The sequence below is a fragment of the Mobula birostris genome, chromosome 4 (assembly GCF_030028105.1).
Source record: "Mobula birostris isolate sMobBir1 chromosome 4, sMobBir1.hap1, whole genome shotgun sequence".
NCBI classification, from domain to species: domain Eukaryota; kingdom Metazoa; phylum Chordata; class Chondrichthyes; order Myliobatiformes; family Myliobatidae; genus Mobula; species Mobula birostris.
In genome coordinates this window covers 206,091,811-206,110,619 of record NC_092373.1, presented here as the reverse complement: position 1 = coordinate 206,110,619, position 18,809 = coordinate 206,091,811, and the positions used below count along the sequence as shown (strand labels likewise).

Sequence of the window (18,809 nt, the reverse complement as noted above, 5' to 3'; positions counted from 1 at the left end):
CCGGGACTGGATGAGATATACCCTAGGCTACTATGGGAAGCGAGGGAGGAGATTGCTGAGCCTCTTGCGATGATCTTTGTGTTATCAATGGGGACGGGAGAGGTACCGGAGGATTGGAGGGTTGAAAATATTGTTCTTTTGTTCAAGAAAGGGAGTAGAGATAACCCAGGAAATTATAGACCAGTGAGCCTTACTTCAGTGGTGGGCAAGTTGTTGGAGAAGATCCTGACAGGCAGGATTTATGAACATTTGAGAGCCATAATTTGATTAGGGATAGTCAGCATGGCTTTGTCAAGGGCAGGTAGTGCCTTAGGAGCCTGATTGAATTCTTTGAGGATGTAACAAAACACATTGATGAAGGTAGAACAGTGGATATAGTTACGTAACGGACAACAATGAATATCAATTGAAACAGATTGTATAAAAACAACCAAACATTTATTAAACATGGATAAACGATAAAAAAAACAAACAAAAACCTTAACCGGAAGTTAACCACTATGCAGCCGTTCAACAAATCGTCACTGGGCACTGGTTCTTAAAGCGTTAAATGGGAAAACAGTTCTTAAAGCGATAAAGTCAGATATAATTCTTAAAATGGTAAATTCGAAAGTCCAACAGATTTATATGTTCAATTGGGAGAGACTTCTCTGGAGAAGGATTTCTTCATAGATGCGACTTTCCTGTTGGTTCTGTCCAAAGGATTCACGATGCAGGAAATAAACAGTTTAAAACTACTGACCTTAAATTCTAGAGAGCACCTTGCATGAACTTCCTTTTCTTTTAGCAAGAGTTATTCACGATGCAGGTCACTACTCCTTCAACGAAGACTCAATAAGGTCGATCCTTTGTTAAACTGCTGAACGATGCCGACTCCTCTCAATCCTTTGGGTCCTGTACTTCGATGAAGTCTTCACTCTCCCGTACTACTGCTGGAATAAGGTACATCAACATATCTTGCAAAAATTGCCAATCCAGCACTATTGTACCTTGCAACAGAACGTAACAACCGTTTTAAAAATGAAGCTGCGTCATAAAAACAAATACGCAACAGAAACGGAGACGCGGTACGATCTAGCTGGAAACTAAAAACTAAAAACTAACTGCGTCACCTGGGGTCTTCCCTTATATACCCGTGGTGCACGTGTCATCACGTGACCTCACATCGGCGGGAAAATTACATCAGGTGACCTCCAAAAGACCATTACATCATTCTCACAAAAAAAATCACAGATCTCCTTGAGGTATGTAACAATATAGTGTATATAGATTTCAGTAAGGCATATGATAAGGTTCCTCATGCCAGGCTCATTCAGAACGTAAGGGGATATGGGATCCAAGGAGACCTTGCTTTGCAGATCCAGAATTGGCTTGCCCACAGAAGGCAAAGGGCGGTTGTTGATGGTTCATATTTTGCATGGAGGTCGGTGACCAGTGGTGTTCCACAGGGATCTGTTCTAGGACCCCTCCTCTTTGTGATTTTTATAAATGACCTGGACGAAGAAGTAGAAGGGTTGCTGATGACATAAAGGTTGAGGGTGTTGTGGATAGTCTGGAGGGTTATCAGAGGTTACAGCGGAACATTGATAGGATGCAGAACTGGGCTGAGAAGTGGCAGGTGGACTTCAACTCGAATAAGTGTGAAGTGGTTCATTTTGGTAGGTCCGAATTGAAGACAAAATATAATATAAATGGTAAGACTCTTTGCAGTGTGGAGGATCTGAGAAATCTTGGGGTCTATTTCAGTAGGACACTCAAAGCTGCTGCGCAGGTTGACAACATTGTTAAGAAGGCGTATGGTGTGTTGGCATTCATCAATCGTGGGGTTGAGTTCAAGAGCTGCGAGGTAATGTTACAGCTATATAAGACCTTGGTCAGACCCCACTTGGAGTAATGTGTTCAGTTCTGGTCACCTCACTACAGGAAGGATGTGGATATCATAGGGAGAGAGTGCAGAGGAGATTTACAAGGATATTGCCTGGATTGGAGAGCGTATCTTACAAGAACAGGCTGAGTGTACGTGTCCTTTTCTCCTTGGAGCAACGGAGGATGAGAGGTGACCTGATAGAGTTATATAAGATGATAAGGGGCTTTGATCATGTGGATAGCCAGAGGCTATTTCCCAGGGCTGAAATGGCTAACACGAGGGAGCATAGTTTTAAAGTGCTTGGTACCGAGGGGATGTTAGGGGTTGGTTTTTCACACAGAGTGGTTGGTGCATAGAATGCATTGCCGGCCCTGCTGGTGGAGGCAGATATGATAGGGTCTTTTAAGAGCCTCTTAGATAGGTATATGGAGCTTAGAAAGATAGAAAGCTATACACTGGGGAAATTCTGGGCGGTCTGTAGAGTAGGTTACATGGTTAGCACGATATTGTGGGCCAAAGGGCTTATAATGTGCCATAAATTTCTATGTTCTATGTTCTGTTTTGAAGTCCTCGCATATCAGCAGAAATGTTCACATACAAGGATTTGTAACAGGCACACATTATGTTAGTGCTTTACCACCATCTACAGTAATCTGAGATTGCAGGTGGTAAACAAATATACTAACAGTGAAAGTTTAGAAACCAAGCAGCCACTCAGTCAGTTTGCTTTTGGTGATCGGAGGGAGTGATGTTGGCACTGATCGGTTCTCTGGTCCTCTGGTAGTGGAGCGGGCTGTGAATGTTGGTGACTGTGCTAACCTGTAGCTGGTCCCTAGGGTTACCTGCTCATCTGTGAGGATGTGGAATGGGATGATTGCAGCTGGTTACGGGAGTGGCCAGATCCAGATCTTCGATGCAGCGACTGCTACGGTACACTTGGCGGTGAACGCTCATGCCCGCTGGATCAGCACACTTGATATTGCACCCCAAAATGGCAAGGTACCCTGGTTGCTCGTGGGCAGCCTGTTCTTTTCCAGCCTTTGTGATTCTCCAGGATCTGCGCTCTTTCAGGTGACATTACTAACTGCACTTTTCCTTTACAGCTGTTGTCGGGGGCTGAGGATTCCTTCGTCCACATTTGGAGACTCTTTTGGAACCTGGAGTCCAAAACCATTGAGGTAAGGAGGCTGAGAAGTGGAGGATTTCTCAGGGTTTCCAGTGCGTTCTGTGCTGCTGATGGCAACTGTGCTCCTTGTTGGGTCAAGCCAGTTTCTAATTGCTGCCACTTTAGGAAGGTTGTAGCATGTCCACACAGAGTTGGGGAACTCTCCCCAAGTGTCCGGCTGCACATGGGGTCTCCTGGCTGGAATGAAATTCTGTCAGTAACCTGGTTCGGACCAAGCTCTGCCTTCACATCTTAATGAGCTCTGCTTCCTCCAACCCATTCCTTGTGAGAGATCACCCTTCCACTGCTCACCCATAACCCAACCCTGTGTCTCTGCACCACACTGCCCAGCCACATCCCGTGTCTGTGCACCACACTGCCCAGCCACATCCCGTGTCTCTGCACCCACTGACCACCCACACCCTGACTCTGCACCCCACTGCCCACCCACACCCTGTGTCTCTGCACCCACTGACCACCCACACTCTGTGTCTCTGCACTCCACTGACCACCCACACTCCATTCGGCTGATCTCCACACTGTCCACCAAGCCACCCATCTCCAGTCTCTACACTTCACTGTCCAACCCCATCCCCTCATCCCGCTCCGCCTCTGCACTCCACTGGACATCCCCCACCCTGCCCTTCGCATGGTCTCTGCACTCCACTGGACATCCCCCACTTCCTCTGTCTGCACTGCACTGGCTTCCTCCCCGCCCTCTCATTCCTCCTGTCTTTCCTCTGCCCCCAACATGGGATAAGCAGTAATGGAGTGGTCTGGGCTGACTTGTAGGTGTGTTTCAGGAGGTGCCGGTTTCAGCCTAGTGACAGGAATCAACCCACAGGCCGAACAGTTGTTGCTTTCCAATGTATAAAGCCGTGACTTTCGACAGGTGGAGCATTTGCACACGGAGTGTGTGACTGATGTTCAGGTCTGCGGAGGCAAGTTCTGTGACCCCGAAGGAAGTGCCTTTGCAGTGACCGGATACGACCTGAGTGAGATTATTCGTTATGTCCAGGTGTAAGTACTGCAGAAGGAGAGTCGATGTGCAGATGCCAGCAGCTCTCCAAGAGAATACAGCTTGTCCGTAAGTTCCTTCAGACAGGATACATGGAACTCGTTCCCTCATTGTTCAAGTTCAAATTCAAATTTATTGTCATTTGACTGTACACGTAAACAACCAAACGTGACACTGCGTTCCTCTGGACCACAGTGCATCCACACAACGTATATCACACAGAGCACATAAAACAAAATATTACCATAAGTAAGTTAATAAAATATAATTCAAAACTGTGCAGCACAAAAGAAGCCATACAGTAAACAGCAACTCTGCCCTAGTGAGCAGACCTCAGCGGTGTCAGGGGATTAATTGGTCTCACAGCCTGAGGGAAGAAGCTGTTACCCAGCCTAGCAGTCCTAGTCCTGATGCTCCTGTACCTCCTTCCTGATGGTAGTGGGTCAGAGAGATTGTGGGATGGGTAGTAGGGATTCTCAACAATGCTTTGGGCCCTTCACCAGGAATGCTGCGGGTAAATATCATAAATGGGGGGAGGGAGACCCCTGTGGTCCTCCTGGTGGACTCCGTGCTTAGCAGGTGGCACTGATATGTAGGGTAATTGGAGCCCTCTATTCATCTGTGGGCTCAAGACATAGCACAGACATTGGTGACTTTGAATTAAATGAAAAAATCCGATGCTAATTTCACTAAAAGTGTGGCCAGTGTGGCTCATCTGAGCTCTTTCCCAGTATGCCCAAAAATTGTTTCCAAATTATCAAAAGGATGGATCAGAGTATGGACAGCAAACACTGATAATTAATTAATTAGCTAATTAATAGTCTGTGTAAAAATGCAAAATGAAACCAGTTAGTTTTGTTTAAAGATATTTGAATGCTGTTGTAAAGAGAAGACTGTTTATTTGTCTGGTGGTGTGCAAGTTATCTGCTTTCTCCAAGGAAACATAGTATTAACACTAATTTACGTGAACAATATTTACTGTGCAGTCACCAAACACTGACAAACCTCTACAGACTGGTTGTAAAATGGATGGGTATGGCAATTACAGCACACACAGTGGTGCTAGAAAGTTTGTGAACCCTGTAGAATTTTCTCTATTTCTGCATAAATATGACCTAAAATGTGATCAGATCTTCATGTAAGTCCTAAAACCAGATAAAGAGAACCCAACTAAATAAATATCACACAAAACATTATACTTGTTCATTCATTTATTGAGAAAGATGATCCAATATTACACGTATTTGTTTGCTTTCAGTAATTGGTGCCACTCCCTTGTACAGCAATAACTTCAACCAAGCATTCCCAGTAACTGTTGATCAGTCCTGCACATTGGCTTGGAAGAATCTTAGGCCATTCCTCCTTACAAAACTGTTTCAACTCTGGGATATTGGTGGGCTTCTTTGCATGAAAGCTTGCTTCAGGTCCTTCAAAGGTTCAAAGGTCAAATTTAATGTCAGAAATGTATACAGTATAGATCCTGAAATGCTTTTTCTTCACAAACATCCACGAAAACAGAGAAGTGCCCCAAAGGATGAACGACAGTTAAACATGAGAACCCCAAAGTCCTCCCCAGCTCCCCCTCCTGTGCGTAAGCGGCAGTGAGCAACGATTCCCCCCTCCCCCCACCAGCAAAAAAAAGCGCTTTGGTACCATCACCAAGCCCAAGCATGTGCTAAGCAATAGCAAAGACACAGACCAAAGTTACCCCAAAGGCTTCACAATTCATCCGACATTCGACAAACCACATGCTCTCTCTCTGTCTCTGGCAAAGGAGAGGGAGGTGTCCCCCATTTTCACAGCGTGCAGGAGATATGACAACAACTTGCTGGTTTATGAAGTCAGTTTCGTCGCTTATTTCTTGAGCTCTTAGTCGGAAGATCTCAAAGACCTTGGGCCCACAGTGAAAGATTGTCCAGCCTCCCCGACGGCACGCGAATCTCCTGCCGTGACACCGACCCTCGATCTGCCCGTCTCCAGAACCCTGAGATCTTAGATTTCTGAACACGATCAAGACTCTCAGGCCAAACCCTTGGCATGTTGAATAACAGCCAGTCATGGAACCCCGAGAATGGGTCCCATTCCCACAAAGAACCAAAGCCTGCGTGTAACTCCAGGTCAGGGTCTTCAAAAGAACTCTGAAAGGGAAAAATAAAGATATTAAAGGTAGAAACAGAGCTGCTTACAAAGATGCAAGCAAAGGAGTTGCCATTAGGTGTCATTATCCCTCCTAAGCTCTGCTTCCACAACATTTCTATGGAATTACGGTCAGGACTTTGACTTGGCTATTCCAAAGCACAAATTTTCTTCTTTTTAAACCATTCTGTTATTGATTTACTTTTGTCCTTTGGATCATTGTCTTGTTGCATTATCCAACCTCTATGGAGCTTCAGGTGGTGGACTGCTACCCTGGCATTCTCCTGCAAAGTGTCCTGATACCATTTTGAATTCATTGTTCCCTTAACAGTGCAAGCTGTCCAGGCCCTGAGGCAGCAAAGCAGCCCCATGGTGTTCCTTCCACCATACTTCACAGTTGGGTTTGAGGTTTTGGTTGGTGTGCAGTGCCCTTTTTCCTCCAAACATAGCAATGTGCATTTCTACCAAAAAGTTTAACTTTTGTCTCATCTGTCCACAGAACATTGTCCCAGAAGAATTATAGAACACCCAGGTGGTCTTTTTCAAACTTGAGACATGGCGGACAGAGCGTAGATGACTGGGGTGATATACTGCGTCCGGTGCTCCCGATGTGGCCCTTTATATATTGGCGAGACCCGACGCAGACTGGGAGACCGCTTTGCTGAACATCTATGCTCTGTCCGCCAGAGAAAGCAGGATCTCCCAGTGGCCACACATTTTAATTCTACATCCCATTCCCATTCTGACATGTCTATCCACGGCCTCCTCTACTGTAAAGATGAAGCCACACTCAGGTTGGAGGAACAACACCTTATATAACGTCTGGGTAGCCTCCAACCTGATGGCATGAACATCGACTTCTCTAACTTCCGCTAATGCCCCACCTCCCCCTCGTACTCCATCTGTTACTTATTTTTATGCACACATTCTTTCTCTCACTCTCCTTTTTCTCCCTCTGTCCCTCTGAATATACCTCTTGCCCATCCTCTGGGTCCCCCCCCCCCGTCTTTCTTCCCGGACCTCCTGTCCCATGATCCTCTCATATCCCCTTTTGCCAATCACTTGTCCAGCTCTTGGCTCCATCCCTCCCCCTCCTGTCTTCTATCATTTTGGATCTCCTCCTCCTCCTCCAACTTTCAAATCCCTTACTCACTCTTCCTTCAGTTAGTCCTGACGAAGGGTCTCGGCCTGAAACGTCGACTGCACCTCTTCCTACAGATGCTGCCTGGCCTGCTACGTTCACCAGCAACTTTGATGTGTGTGGCATGCAACTTAGACAGCATCCTCTTTTCAGACACCACCATGAGAGAGTCCAGTTCCATCCCCACATCACTGGCCTTACGGATGAGTTTGTTAATTCTGTTGGTGTCTGCTACCCTCAGCCTGCTGCCCCAGCACACAACAGCAAATATGATAGCACTGGCCACCACAGACTCGTAGAACATCCCCAGCATCGTCCGGCAGATGTTAAAGGACCTCAGTCTCCTCAGGAAATAGAGACGGCTCTGACCCTTCTTGTAGACAGCCTCAGTGTTCTTTGACCAGTCCAGTTTATTGTCAATTCGTACCCCCAGGTATTTGTAAGCCTCCACCATGTCCACACTGACCCCCTGGATGGAAACAGGGGTCAGCGGTACCTTAGCTCTCCTCAGGTCTACCACCAGCTCCTTAGTCTTTTTCACATTAAGCTGCAGATAATTCTGCGCACACCATGTGACAAAGTTTCCTACAGTAGCCCTGTACTCAACCTCATCTCCCTTGCTGATGCATCCAACTATGGCAGAGTCATCTGAAAACTTCTGAAGTTGACAAGACTCTGTGCAGTAGTTGAAGTCCAGGTGTAAATGGTGAAGAGAAAGACAGTCCCCTGGGGAGCCCCAGTACTGCTGATCACTCTGTCGGACACACAGTGTTGCAAGCACACGTACTGTGGTCTGCCAGTCAGGTAGTCAAGAATCCATGATACCAAGGAAGCATCCACCTGCATCGCTGTCAGCTTCTCCCCCAGCAGAGCAGGGCAAATGGTATTGAATGCACTGGAGAAGTCAAAAAACACAATCCTCACAGTGCTCGCTGGCTTGTCCAGGTGGGCGTAGACACGGTTCAGCAGGGAGACAATGGCATCCTCAACTCCTAGTTGGGGCTGGTAGGTGAACTGGAGGGGATCTAAGTGTGGCCTGACCATAGGCCGGAGCAGCTCCAGAACAAGTCTCTCCAGGGTCTTCATGATGTGGGAGGTCAATGCCACCAGTCTGTAGTCATTGAGGCCGCTGGGGCGCGGCGTCTTTGGCACAGGGACGAGGCAGGACGTCTTCTACAGTACAGGAGCCCTCCGGAACCTCAGGCTCAGGTTGAATACATGGCGAAGTACTCCACATAGCTGAGGGGAACAGGCTTTGAGCACCCTGGTACTGACACCATCCGGTCCTGCAGCCTTTCTTGGGTTGAGACGTTTCAGCTGTCTTCTCACCTGTTCAGCTGTGAAGCCCACCGTGGGTTGTTACAACAGTAATTATAACAATGATAAGTTCAACTATTAGGCTATTATGGAATATTATGCCCATGTTTTACTGAACAGGCCTTCGAACGACCACCATTTAGACCACTCGGTAAGCCTGTGTAAACCCTGCCCTACTTTCTTAATGTTGTCGATCTCCTTGGCAATGTGCTCAGAGGGGGATGTAAATGTTAGTAGGCTCATCAGGGATATAGGTGCATCATTCTGTGCAATGATAGCACAGGTTCCCCCTTTCTTGGCTGGGATAAAATCTAAAGCCATTTGATTCTGTAGGGCGGTTTTGTCGGATGGCTAACATTTCCATGATCCCCTCAGCCGCCTGAGTCTGGGTGCCTAACAGAGCGCTGGCTGTTTCATTTGCCAATTCCTGCAGGTCAGCTACCAACTTAATGATTTCTCAGGAGTTCCTAGTCTCTCTGATTCCGTGATTCCCTGTTTCCGCCTCTGCCAGTGGGGATGGTCCTGCAGCTCGGGCACTACCCTTAGGTTGGGGACTAGGTAAACTAGATAACAGCAGCTGCTCCATTTCTTCTGGGGCGGCTGCAGATCCCACCCATAGGTTGCCTCCCCGGGTAGCCACAAGTAGGCTTTGTCACCAGTAACCCAATAAGGCCTGAGGGAAGAGCCCACTATTAACATTATAATTATAGATGCCGCAAGTGCTGTTTCTCAGGAAAAATTTCCCTTGGCAATTACAGTAACAAGTTGTATTCGTTACCCGGGCACGGGGTACATGTAGGTGTTGCCAAGAGGCTTCAGGTGGGGAGGACATATTCAACGGTGACCAAGATACCACCCTTCAAATCACTAACATCTGCAATTGCTCAGGGTCCCCTTGCAGTTCTGGACTTCACTACCCCAGGTGTTATTAGGGAATCCCCAAGCCGAGAGTTCCTCACTGGAATTGAGGGGAATCACTGACAACTGTACCATAGTCTTTCCACGTGGGGGTACTTGCACACATAGCCAACATACCCCTGCTTCTTAAGTGTTTGGCATAGTTGTAGGAAAGGGACAGGGAAGTGTTATGGGCAAAAACAGACAGTAGGGCATGTTTTGGCCAAGGCACTTGGGGAACTACTCCCTGTGTGGGCCTTGGGGAAAAGACAGTTCTAACCTGAGGGGAGCTGCCACGTCTTCGGTGGCCACTATTCCCGCCCTTATGTATGACTCTAGTTGACTAGAAGCCCGCAAAAGACAATGGCCCAGTACATGGTGAAGTCGGTAAATTCTTTTACAGTCAATACGATGTATCCTTCGCGGTTGTCCTTCCAACTTGACTGCCATGGGCGTGATGAGCAGTACTTAAAATGGTCCCTTCCTCCATTGTTCTAATTTGCCACCGCACCAGTTCTTAATTAGTACATAGTCCTCAGGTTCGATGTTAGGGTAGTCGCCTTCTCTTGTTGTATCGTCTTTGTCCTCGTATGCCTGATGCACCTGTGAATGTAAGGCTCGGAGAATCTTAGTTAGGTAGCCCGCTTATATCAAGAATGGGAGGTCCCACAGAACCCCATGGAGTCCTTAGGGGCTTTCCAAAGATGATTTCAGTTGGTGACAATCCCGTTTTTTTTTTCCTCGGGGGGTGGCCCTCATATGGAATAATGCTAAGGGCAATACCTTTAATCAATTAAGCCCCCTTTCCTCCGTAAGTTTTGCCAATTTAGTTTTTAATGTACCATTTTCCCGTTCCACTATACCTGCAGTCTGGGGATGGTGAGAGCGATGGAATTGTTGTTTGATGGATAAGGCATTGCAGATTTCTTCATTTAACTTTGCTACAAAGTGGGGACCATTATCTGAACTCAACATTGCTGGTAGCCCATACTGAGGGAATACTTCTCGCAACAGTATTTTAGCTGCTGTCAGGGCTTATTAGGAGCTTAAAGAGATTTGGCATGTCAACAAATACACTCATAGTTGTACCATGGAGAGCATTCTGACAGGCTGCATCATTGTCTGGTATGGAGGGGCTACTGCACAGGACTGAAAGAAGCTGCAGAAGGTTGTAAATCTGCTCAATTCCATCTTGGGCACTAGCCTACAAAGTACCCAGGACATCTTTAGGGAGTGGTGTCTCAGAAAGGCAGCATCCATTATTAAAGACCTCCAGCACCCAGGGCATGCCCTTTTCTCACTGTTACCATCAGGTAGGAGGTACAGACGCCTGAAGGCACACACGCAGCGATTCCGGAACAGCTTCTTCCCCTCTGCCATCCGATTCCTAAATGGACATTGAATCTTTGGACACTACCTCACTTTTTTAATATACAGTATCTGTTTTTGCATTGTTTTAAATCTATTCAATATATGTAATTGATTTACTTGTTTATTTATTATTATTTTATTTATTATTATTATTTTCTCTCTCTGCTAGATTATGTATTGCATTGAACTGCTGCTGCTAAGTTAACAAATTTCACGTCACATGCCAGTGATAATAAACCTGATTTTGATTATTCGTGGCAGGGATTGCCTCAATCCATCTGCTAAACACATCTATGATCACTTGTCACAGTTCCGATCATTAATTCCCTATCTTGCTCCTAATTTCCTCTGATTGTGCCACAGTTCTAACCGTTAATTTCCCAATTGCTTCTAATTCTCTCTGATGACGGCACACCTGGTTTCCATCCAGACCTGTAGCATAAGAACCCCAGCATTACAACCACTAGTTGCCAGATTGTTGGTTTTGCCTGTGTGGTGATTAACGTTTCCCGGCCGCTTAGGACTGTGTATTCTAAAGTTTGCTCCAGTTTCAGGGTTTACCTATGAAACCCCGCATCTCTATGTCAAGGCTCCGTGTCAAGGTCCCTCCTGTTTGCTGTAGAACGTTCAGGTCTGCGTAAGCATCCTACCTTAATCTCCATGGCCTGTGTCCTGCACTTGGGTTCGCCTCAGTCACACATTGCAACAGAACAATCTGGCCACTATGAACCCAGTGGACACGAAGACCCTGCAACAAGCCCTCGCCAGCCAGAGCTCCCTACTGGGTCAGCACGATCAGCTTCTCTGGAATGTCGTGGAGAACCTCTGTTCCCTGCCTGCTAACGTAACGAAGATCGGTGCCCAGGTGGACCATGTATCCACTCAATTTACCCCATCCACTCCAGGTACTCTGTCTAACCAGGCCAGGCAGCCTGTAGTGGCAGCTATGTGTCAGCAACACCCTCGCCAAGAGAGCCGCACATACCTGAACCAGAGCACTACGCTGGAGATTTGGGGAAGTGCTGGGCCTTCCTTCTTCAGTGCTCCTTGGTGTTTGAACAGCAGTCATCCACGTACTCCATGGATATGTCGAAGGTAGCTTATATCATGGGGTTGTTGTGAGGAAGTGCCTTAGCGGGGGCTACAGCTGCTTGGGAGAATCAACCGGATATCTGCTCTTCTTCCCCCACCTATATCATGAAAATGAGAAAGATCTTTGACCACCCCATCCATGGTAAAGGTGTTGCTAAGCATTTATTCACTCTCCATCAGGGCTCTCGCAGTGTTGCCGAGTATTCTGTGGAGTTCCAGATGTTAGCGGCCAACTTGGGGTGGAACGACGAGGCACTCCAAGGGATATTCCGGAATAGTCTCAGCAACATGGTGAAAGATGAGTTGGCGGCAGGGGATGACACCAACAGCCCGGATTCCTTGATCTCCCTAGCCACCAGGTTGGACAATCGTCTTCAAGAACGCCATGAGGAAAGGACTGGTCGTCCTCCACCTTTGGCCATTCCACCGCACTCATTACCGTCTCCCACCAGCACAAGCCTCTCTTCTCCTGTTCCTAGAGTAGCTCCCAGCCCGGCCGTTTCCACCACCCCGGGAGAGGAACCCATGCAGCTGGGATGGAACCATCTTTCTCTCACAGAGCGACTCCAGAGATTGAGAGCGGGTGAGTGTCTCTATTGCGGCTAATCTGTCCACTTCTGTGCTACCTGTCCCCTTCGGCCAAAAAGGGAGGGCTCACCAGTAGCAAGAGGGACCCTGGTGAGCCAGACAACATCCCCTTCCGTTCCCCGAACCCGGATGCATATCCAAGCTACTTTACGTTATGACCAACAGTCCCTGCCTCTTTCAGCTGTTGTGGACTCTGGTGCTGAGGGAAACCTGTTGGATGAAAACATAGCTTCCCGGGCTGGAATTCCTCGAGAGCCGTTGAGTACCCTCTGGAAGCCCGGGCACTGGACGGTAGACTTCTGGCCCGAGTCACTCACTGCATACCACTCCTGCCTCTTATTCTCTCTGGGAACCATTGGGAACAGGTACAATTTAACCTAATTTCCTTTCCTCAAGCTCCTATAGTTCTTGGGTACCCCTGGATAAGCCGCCATAATCCCCACATTGACGGTCTACCGGGAAGATAGCCAGCTGGAGGCCGTTTTGTCACTCCACTTGTCTACAATTGACCCTTTCCCCAGTGATGGTCACCACAACCTCGTCTGCTGCTGAAACCCCTGACTTATCCAAGCTTCTAGCTGAGTATCACCACCTGGGACAAGTGGTTAGTAAACAACGGGCCTTTCCCTGCCTCCACACCGACCTTACGATTGTGCTATCGACCTTCTACCGGAGCCCCTCTACCCACCAGTCGGCTGTATAACCTGTCCCGTCCAGAAAGGGAAGCAATGGAGGCTTACCTAAATGACTCTCTCACGGCGGGCATTATCCGATCCTCATCCTCCTGTAGGTGCAGGGTTCTTCTTTGTTGGGAAGAAAGGCGGTTCACTGCGCCCCTGCATTGATTACCAGAGCCTAAATAACATCACCATAAAGAACAAGTATCCACTGCCCCTTATCAATTCTGCTTTTGAACCACTTCAGGGAGCCACCATCGTCTCCAAGTTGGACCTACGAAGTGCCTACCACCTGGTCAGGATAAGGGAGACAGATGAATGGAAAACAGCATCCAACACCTCTCTTGGTCACCGAATACCTGGTCATGCCATTCGGGCTGAGCAGTGCCCCCCGTGTCTTCCCAGCCCTGATAAACGATGGCCTTAAGACTTCATTAACGGTTTGGTTTTTGTTCATCTGGACGACATCTTCATCTTCTCCAGCTGTCTACAGGAACACACCCACCATGTCCGTAAGGTTCTGCAAGGCTTTGGGAGAACAAACTACTCATTAAAGCTGAGAAGTGCCAGTTTCAAGTCCCCTCTGTCAGGTCCTTAAGGTACATCATCGAGAGCGGGCAAGTGAGGGCGGATCCGGGCGGTGCCAGAGTGGCCAAAACCCACGACACTCAAGCAGCTCCAGCGATTTCTGGGTTTTGCAAACTTCTATCGTCGCTTCATTAGGGATTACTGCCGGGTGGCAGCGCTCCTTACTCAACTCACCTCGCCAATGACACCTTTTCACTGGGACCCCGAAGTGAACCCTGCCTTCTCGGAGATGAAGAGGCGTTTCACCTCCGTGCCCACCCTTCTCGCCAATTCATTGTGGAGGTCAATGCTTCTGACTCTGGGGTGGGAGCAGTCCTCTCCCAATTTTCCAGCCCTGACCAGAAACTTAATCTCTTCTCGCTGGCTGTCCCCCGCCGAATGAAATTACGACGTAGGGAACCGGGAGTTACTGGTGGTCAAACTTGCTTTGGAGGAGTGCAGGCACTGGCTGGAGGGAGCGGGACAGATCACAAGAACCTCGCATACATCCAAACCGCCAAACGCTTGAATTCCCGCCAAGCCTGTTGGGCATTATGTTTTGGCCGTTTTAGATTCACACTCACCTATTGTCTGGGGTCCAAGAACGGGAAGCCCAATGCTCTCTCCCGTCAATATGTGTCCGAGGAGGGCCTTCCCAACCCCAAGACCATCCTTCCACCATCCTGTGTAGTGGCTGCCCTCACCTGGGAGATCAAATCCACAGTCAAAGTGGCCCAACGGACTCAACCTGACCCAGGCAATGGAACCCCCCCCCCCCAAGTCGCCTCTTTGTACCTGACTCTGTTTGGTCTCAGGTTCTCCAATGGGGGCACACTTCTCGTTTCACCTGCCATCCTAGAATCGATCGAACTCTAGTCCCTTCTGAAGAGACATTTCTAGTAGCCCTCCATGGAGGCTGACATCTGTTCCTCCGTCTCTGCCTGTTCTGCTTGTGCCCGCGGAAAAGCCTCCCACCGACCACCTGCTGGACCGCTTCGTCCCCTACCTGTCTCTAGCCACCCTTGGTGTCACATTGCGCTGGATTTCGTTACGGGACCACCCCCTTCATATGGGAACACAGCCGTACGCACTGTGGTGGACTGCTTCTCCAAAGCTGTGCACTTCGTAGCCCTTCCCAAACTCCCTGCAGCCCGTGAGACAGCCAACCTCCTTGTTCATCACGTCTTCTGCCTCCATGGAATTCCCTCTGACATCATTGCTGACTGGGGTCCCCAATTCATCTCTCAAGTATGGAGATCCTTTTGTCAAGTCCTTGGACCCTCAGTAAACCTGTCTTCCAGCTTCCATCCACAGACTAACGGTCAAACAGAACGAGCAAACCGGGATTTGGAAGCAGCACTGCACTGCATAACCGCCAACAATCCGTCATCGTGGAGCACCCATCTCGTTTGGGTCGAGTACACCCACAACTCCCTAGTCAGCCCCGCCACCAGAATGTCTCCCTTCGAATGCTCCCTCGGTTACCAACCCCCTCTGTTTCCCCCACATGAAGGTGACATTTCTGTGCCTTCTGTTCAGGCCCATCTCCGCCGGTTCCGCAAGATCTGGAAGGATGCACACGCGGCCCTGCTCCATGCAGCCGACCGCAACTGGAGGATTGCCGATCACCATTGGATTCCTGCACCTGATTATCGGCCTGGGCAGAAAATTTGGCTCTTGTCAAAAGACATCCCCCTCAAGAATGAACCCAAGAAACTCGCCCCTCGCTACCTGGGACCATTCGAGATTGAGGGTGTCACCAACCCCTCGGTGGTCAGACTCAAACTGCCCAGATCCATGCACGTTCATCCCACGTTCCAGGTCTCTCAATTGAAACCTGTATCTGTCAGCCCTTTGTGCCCTCCTGGCGAACCCCCTCCACCCGCCTGGATCATTAACGACCACCGTCCGGCGAATACTGGATGTGTGCTGCTAAGGCAGAGGCCTCCAGTACCTGGTCGATTGGGAGGGATATGGCCCAGAGGAACGCTCCTGTATTCTCCGTTCCTTCATCCTGGACTCTTCCCTCATCCATGATTTCTATCGAGACAATCTGGACAAGCCTGGTGGTTCACCTGGAGACTTCCGTTGGCGGGGGGGGGGGGGGTTTGGGGGTACTATCACGGTCGCAATCATTAATTCCCTATCTTGCTCCTAATTTCCTTTGATTGTGCCATGGTTCTGATCGTTAATTTTCCATTTCCTTCTAATTCTCTCTGATGATAGCACACCTGGTTTCCATCGAGACCTGTAGCATAAGAACCCGCCATTACAGCCACTATTTGCCAGATCGTTGGTTTTGCCTGTGTGGTGATTAACGTTTGCCGGCCGCCTGGTACTGTGTGTTCTAAATTTTGCTCCAGTTTCGGGGTTTAGCTATGAAACCCCGCACCTCCATGCCAAGGCTCTGTGTCAAGGTCCCTCCTGTTTGCTGTCGAACATTCAGGTCCGCCTAAGCATCCACCCTTAATCTCCGTGCCCGTGTCCTGCACTTGGGTTCGCCTCAGTTGCTCATTGCAACATCACTAAGCAATATTTGTAACAATGCACACTCCAGGTAGTTTAATAGAATCAATTTGTAAATATGCAAAGGGGCCTCCAGGTAAGGGAGTGGGGCCCGACACACAGGGTGTCCCCTTTCCCATATTATTCTTACAGCATATTAAACATGCTTTTGTTGCCGCTTGCTGCAATTTCGGATGCCACTATGTTTGCAGCAAACTGTTTACCGTCCCCTTCTTTCTGAGGTGAGTACAAGTATGAATATAATCAAGGAGGATTGGTAGAAATTGAGTAGAGACGCAGACCTGTCCCACAGGGGTGTACCAGAGGCCCGTCACGGGACCCACCTTACAGCCCATCTGTGACCATAGTCTGCGTTCCTCCTCAGGAGCGTCCCCCTGAAATGTACGTACGACTTGCGTGTCTCGCATACCCGTGCAGGTGGGGCCCCGAAGGGACTATAATTTTGAGCGTCTGGCGGCTTTGGCAGCATCATCAGCCATGGCATTATCGGTAGAGATTTTATCAGTCTGGTGGACATGAGCGGAGCATTTGATAATGGCCAATGTTTTTGGAAGCTGCAAGGCAGTGAGGAGAGCCTGTACAAACGTAGCACTGCTAACAGGATGTCCTGAAGAGATGAGGAAACCCCGGCATTCCCAAGGCGCTCCGTAATCATGAGCTACCCTGCAGGCGTATCCAGAATCAGTGTAGATGTTTGCACGTTCGTTGGCGGCGAGGATGCAGGCACGAGTGAGGGCAAATAACTCAGCTTTTTGTGCTGACACGGCTGGTTGAAAGGCTGCCTGGTCGAGCACCATGTCATCTGCGACCACAGCATAGTCGGAACATCTCTAGCCTTGAGGGCCCATGAAAGAACTACCATCGACGTACAAGGTTCTGTCGGGGTCCTGTAGGGGTTGTCCTTGAGGTCCTCGTGGGCTGTAGTCAGGAGTTGATTTTGCAGCACGTAATCGTGTTCTGAATTGTTTGTAACCTGGAGTGGCGATTTTAGGAAAGTGGCCGGGTTTAAAGTGGAGCAATGAGAAAATGTCAGTAGCGGGTTGCTCAGGAAGGCTGTCTCATAGCGATTCTGTCATGCCTGAGTGAGGAGCTGTGTCTGTCGAGAGGTGAAAAGCTCCACCACCGAGTGGGAAGAGAGCACACTGACAGACTGATGTAGGGTAATATTAGAAGCCGCAGTTACCAGGATATATACTGCCTTCCCTGAAACTCCACCCCTAGGAATCGTGTCCGTTGGTACGCTTGTTCAGACCTCTCGGACCCCAAGAGGGCAATGGTGGATTATGCTGGGTTCCTCTTGCGGGTCGCTACTTACAACGGGCAACATTTTCGAGGGTCTGTTAGCAAAAGGATTCTTCATGGAGAATGGGGTGACGGTCCGGTTTGAAACTGGGCGTCTCTGCTGTCCCCAGGGGCCCCTTGCCTTCCAGTGTCCTGGTCGGCCACTGTCCAGGCTGAGCTGCCCCGGGCATGGGCGCTCGCTGGGGTGGCCTATTTCTTCACTCAGGGGGATAGGGTCGTTGGGGTCGTCCCCTTATTGCCATCAGCTGGCCGGGTCCTGGGGCATTTGGACCATCATGGGGAAGGGGGAGGGGCTAAGGCCAATCAGGGAATTGATCCCAATCCTGGTTTCCTGGTTCCCGCGGATGGTTACGATACCAGCCATTATCTGACCCCCGTCGGTGTCCCTCACTCCGTTGGACATATTCATACTTAACTGCAACTCCCTTTGAGGAGGTTCTGGACTCTGCACTGGGATCCCAGTAGTAAACTACGGCTCGTCGTATCCGATTACGGTCATTATCTGGCCAGTCCATATTGTTGGTCTTAATCATCGGGGCTAACTTAAAAGACATTGGAGCAGCAGCGCATTACATTGAGGGGAAGTATTCCCGTTATTGAAGATTTGGTCCCACGCATGTCTCCTAGCATGGTACAAAACGCTCCCAGTAATCCGACCTGATTCCCCACGTTTCGGGTTACATTCTAATACTTTAGTGATGTAAACAGGCTGCTGGAGTGTTTTTCCAAACTCTGGGTTATCTGGTTGGTCTGATCCTCATCGTGTGGCAACCCCCCTCTCAGTTCTTGGCAAGTCTGGTATCCCAGTTCTGCCTTCCATTTCCGTCCCTCATCCGCAGATAATATCATTCGACAAAGTCCGAAAAGATCCTGGGGTGGCGGTGGTTAGAATTATACATCTGAATAGTGCTCCGCACATATTGTACGAAAAGTGCCGGTTTCTCCTTATCTGTCAGGGCCTGATTCGTTATCATGATCATCTCTTGTGGCTTCCATGGGGCATAGCCAGGGATAACCGCCGGCTGATCTTGCTCCCCCGCCCTGGGGTAAGGCATCAGTCGGGTAGGTTGCTGTCTCTGAGGTTCGGGCGGGGGACTTTTCTTGGAGACTGAATTTATCACCTCGCAGGATGGCTGGATATAGGG

General features: G+C 49.0%; 1 protein-coding gene across 2 annotated transcripts in view; it reads left to right on the top strand.

Moving 5' to 3' along the window:
* The window catches only part of wdr54 (WD repeat domain 54), a 68,474-nt gene extending 63,237 nt beyond the window's left edge, over positions 1–5,237 (top strand). For both annotated transcript variants that reach the window (XM_072256827.1, XM_072256828.1), the window contains exons 9-11: positions 2,704–2,866; positions 2,971–3,045; positions 3,925–5,237. In XM_072256827.1, coding sequence (XP_072112928.1) covers positions 2,704–2,866; positions 2,971–3,045; positions 3,925–4,056 — 370 coding nt within the window. In that variant the 3' untranslated portion in view covers positions 4,057–5,237. The remainder of the gene's footprint in view (positions 1–2,703; positions 2,867–2,970; positions 3,046–3,924) is intronic.
* The last annotated feature ends 13,572 nt before the right edge of the window (positions 5,238–18,809 follow it).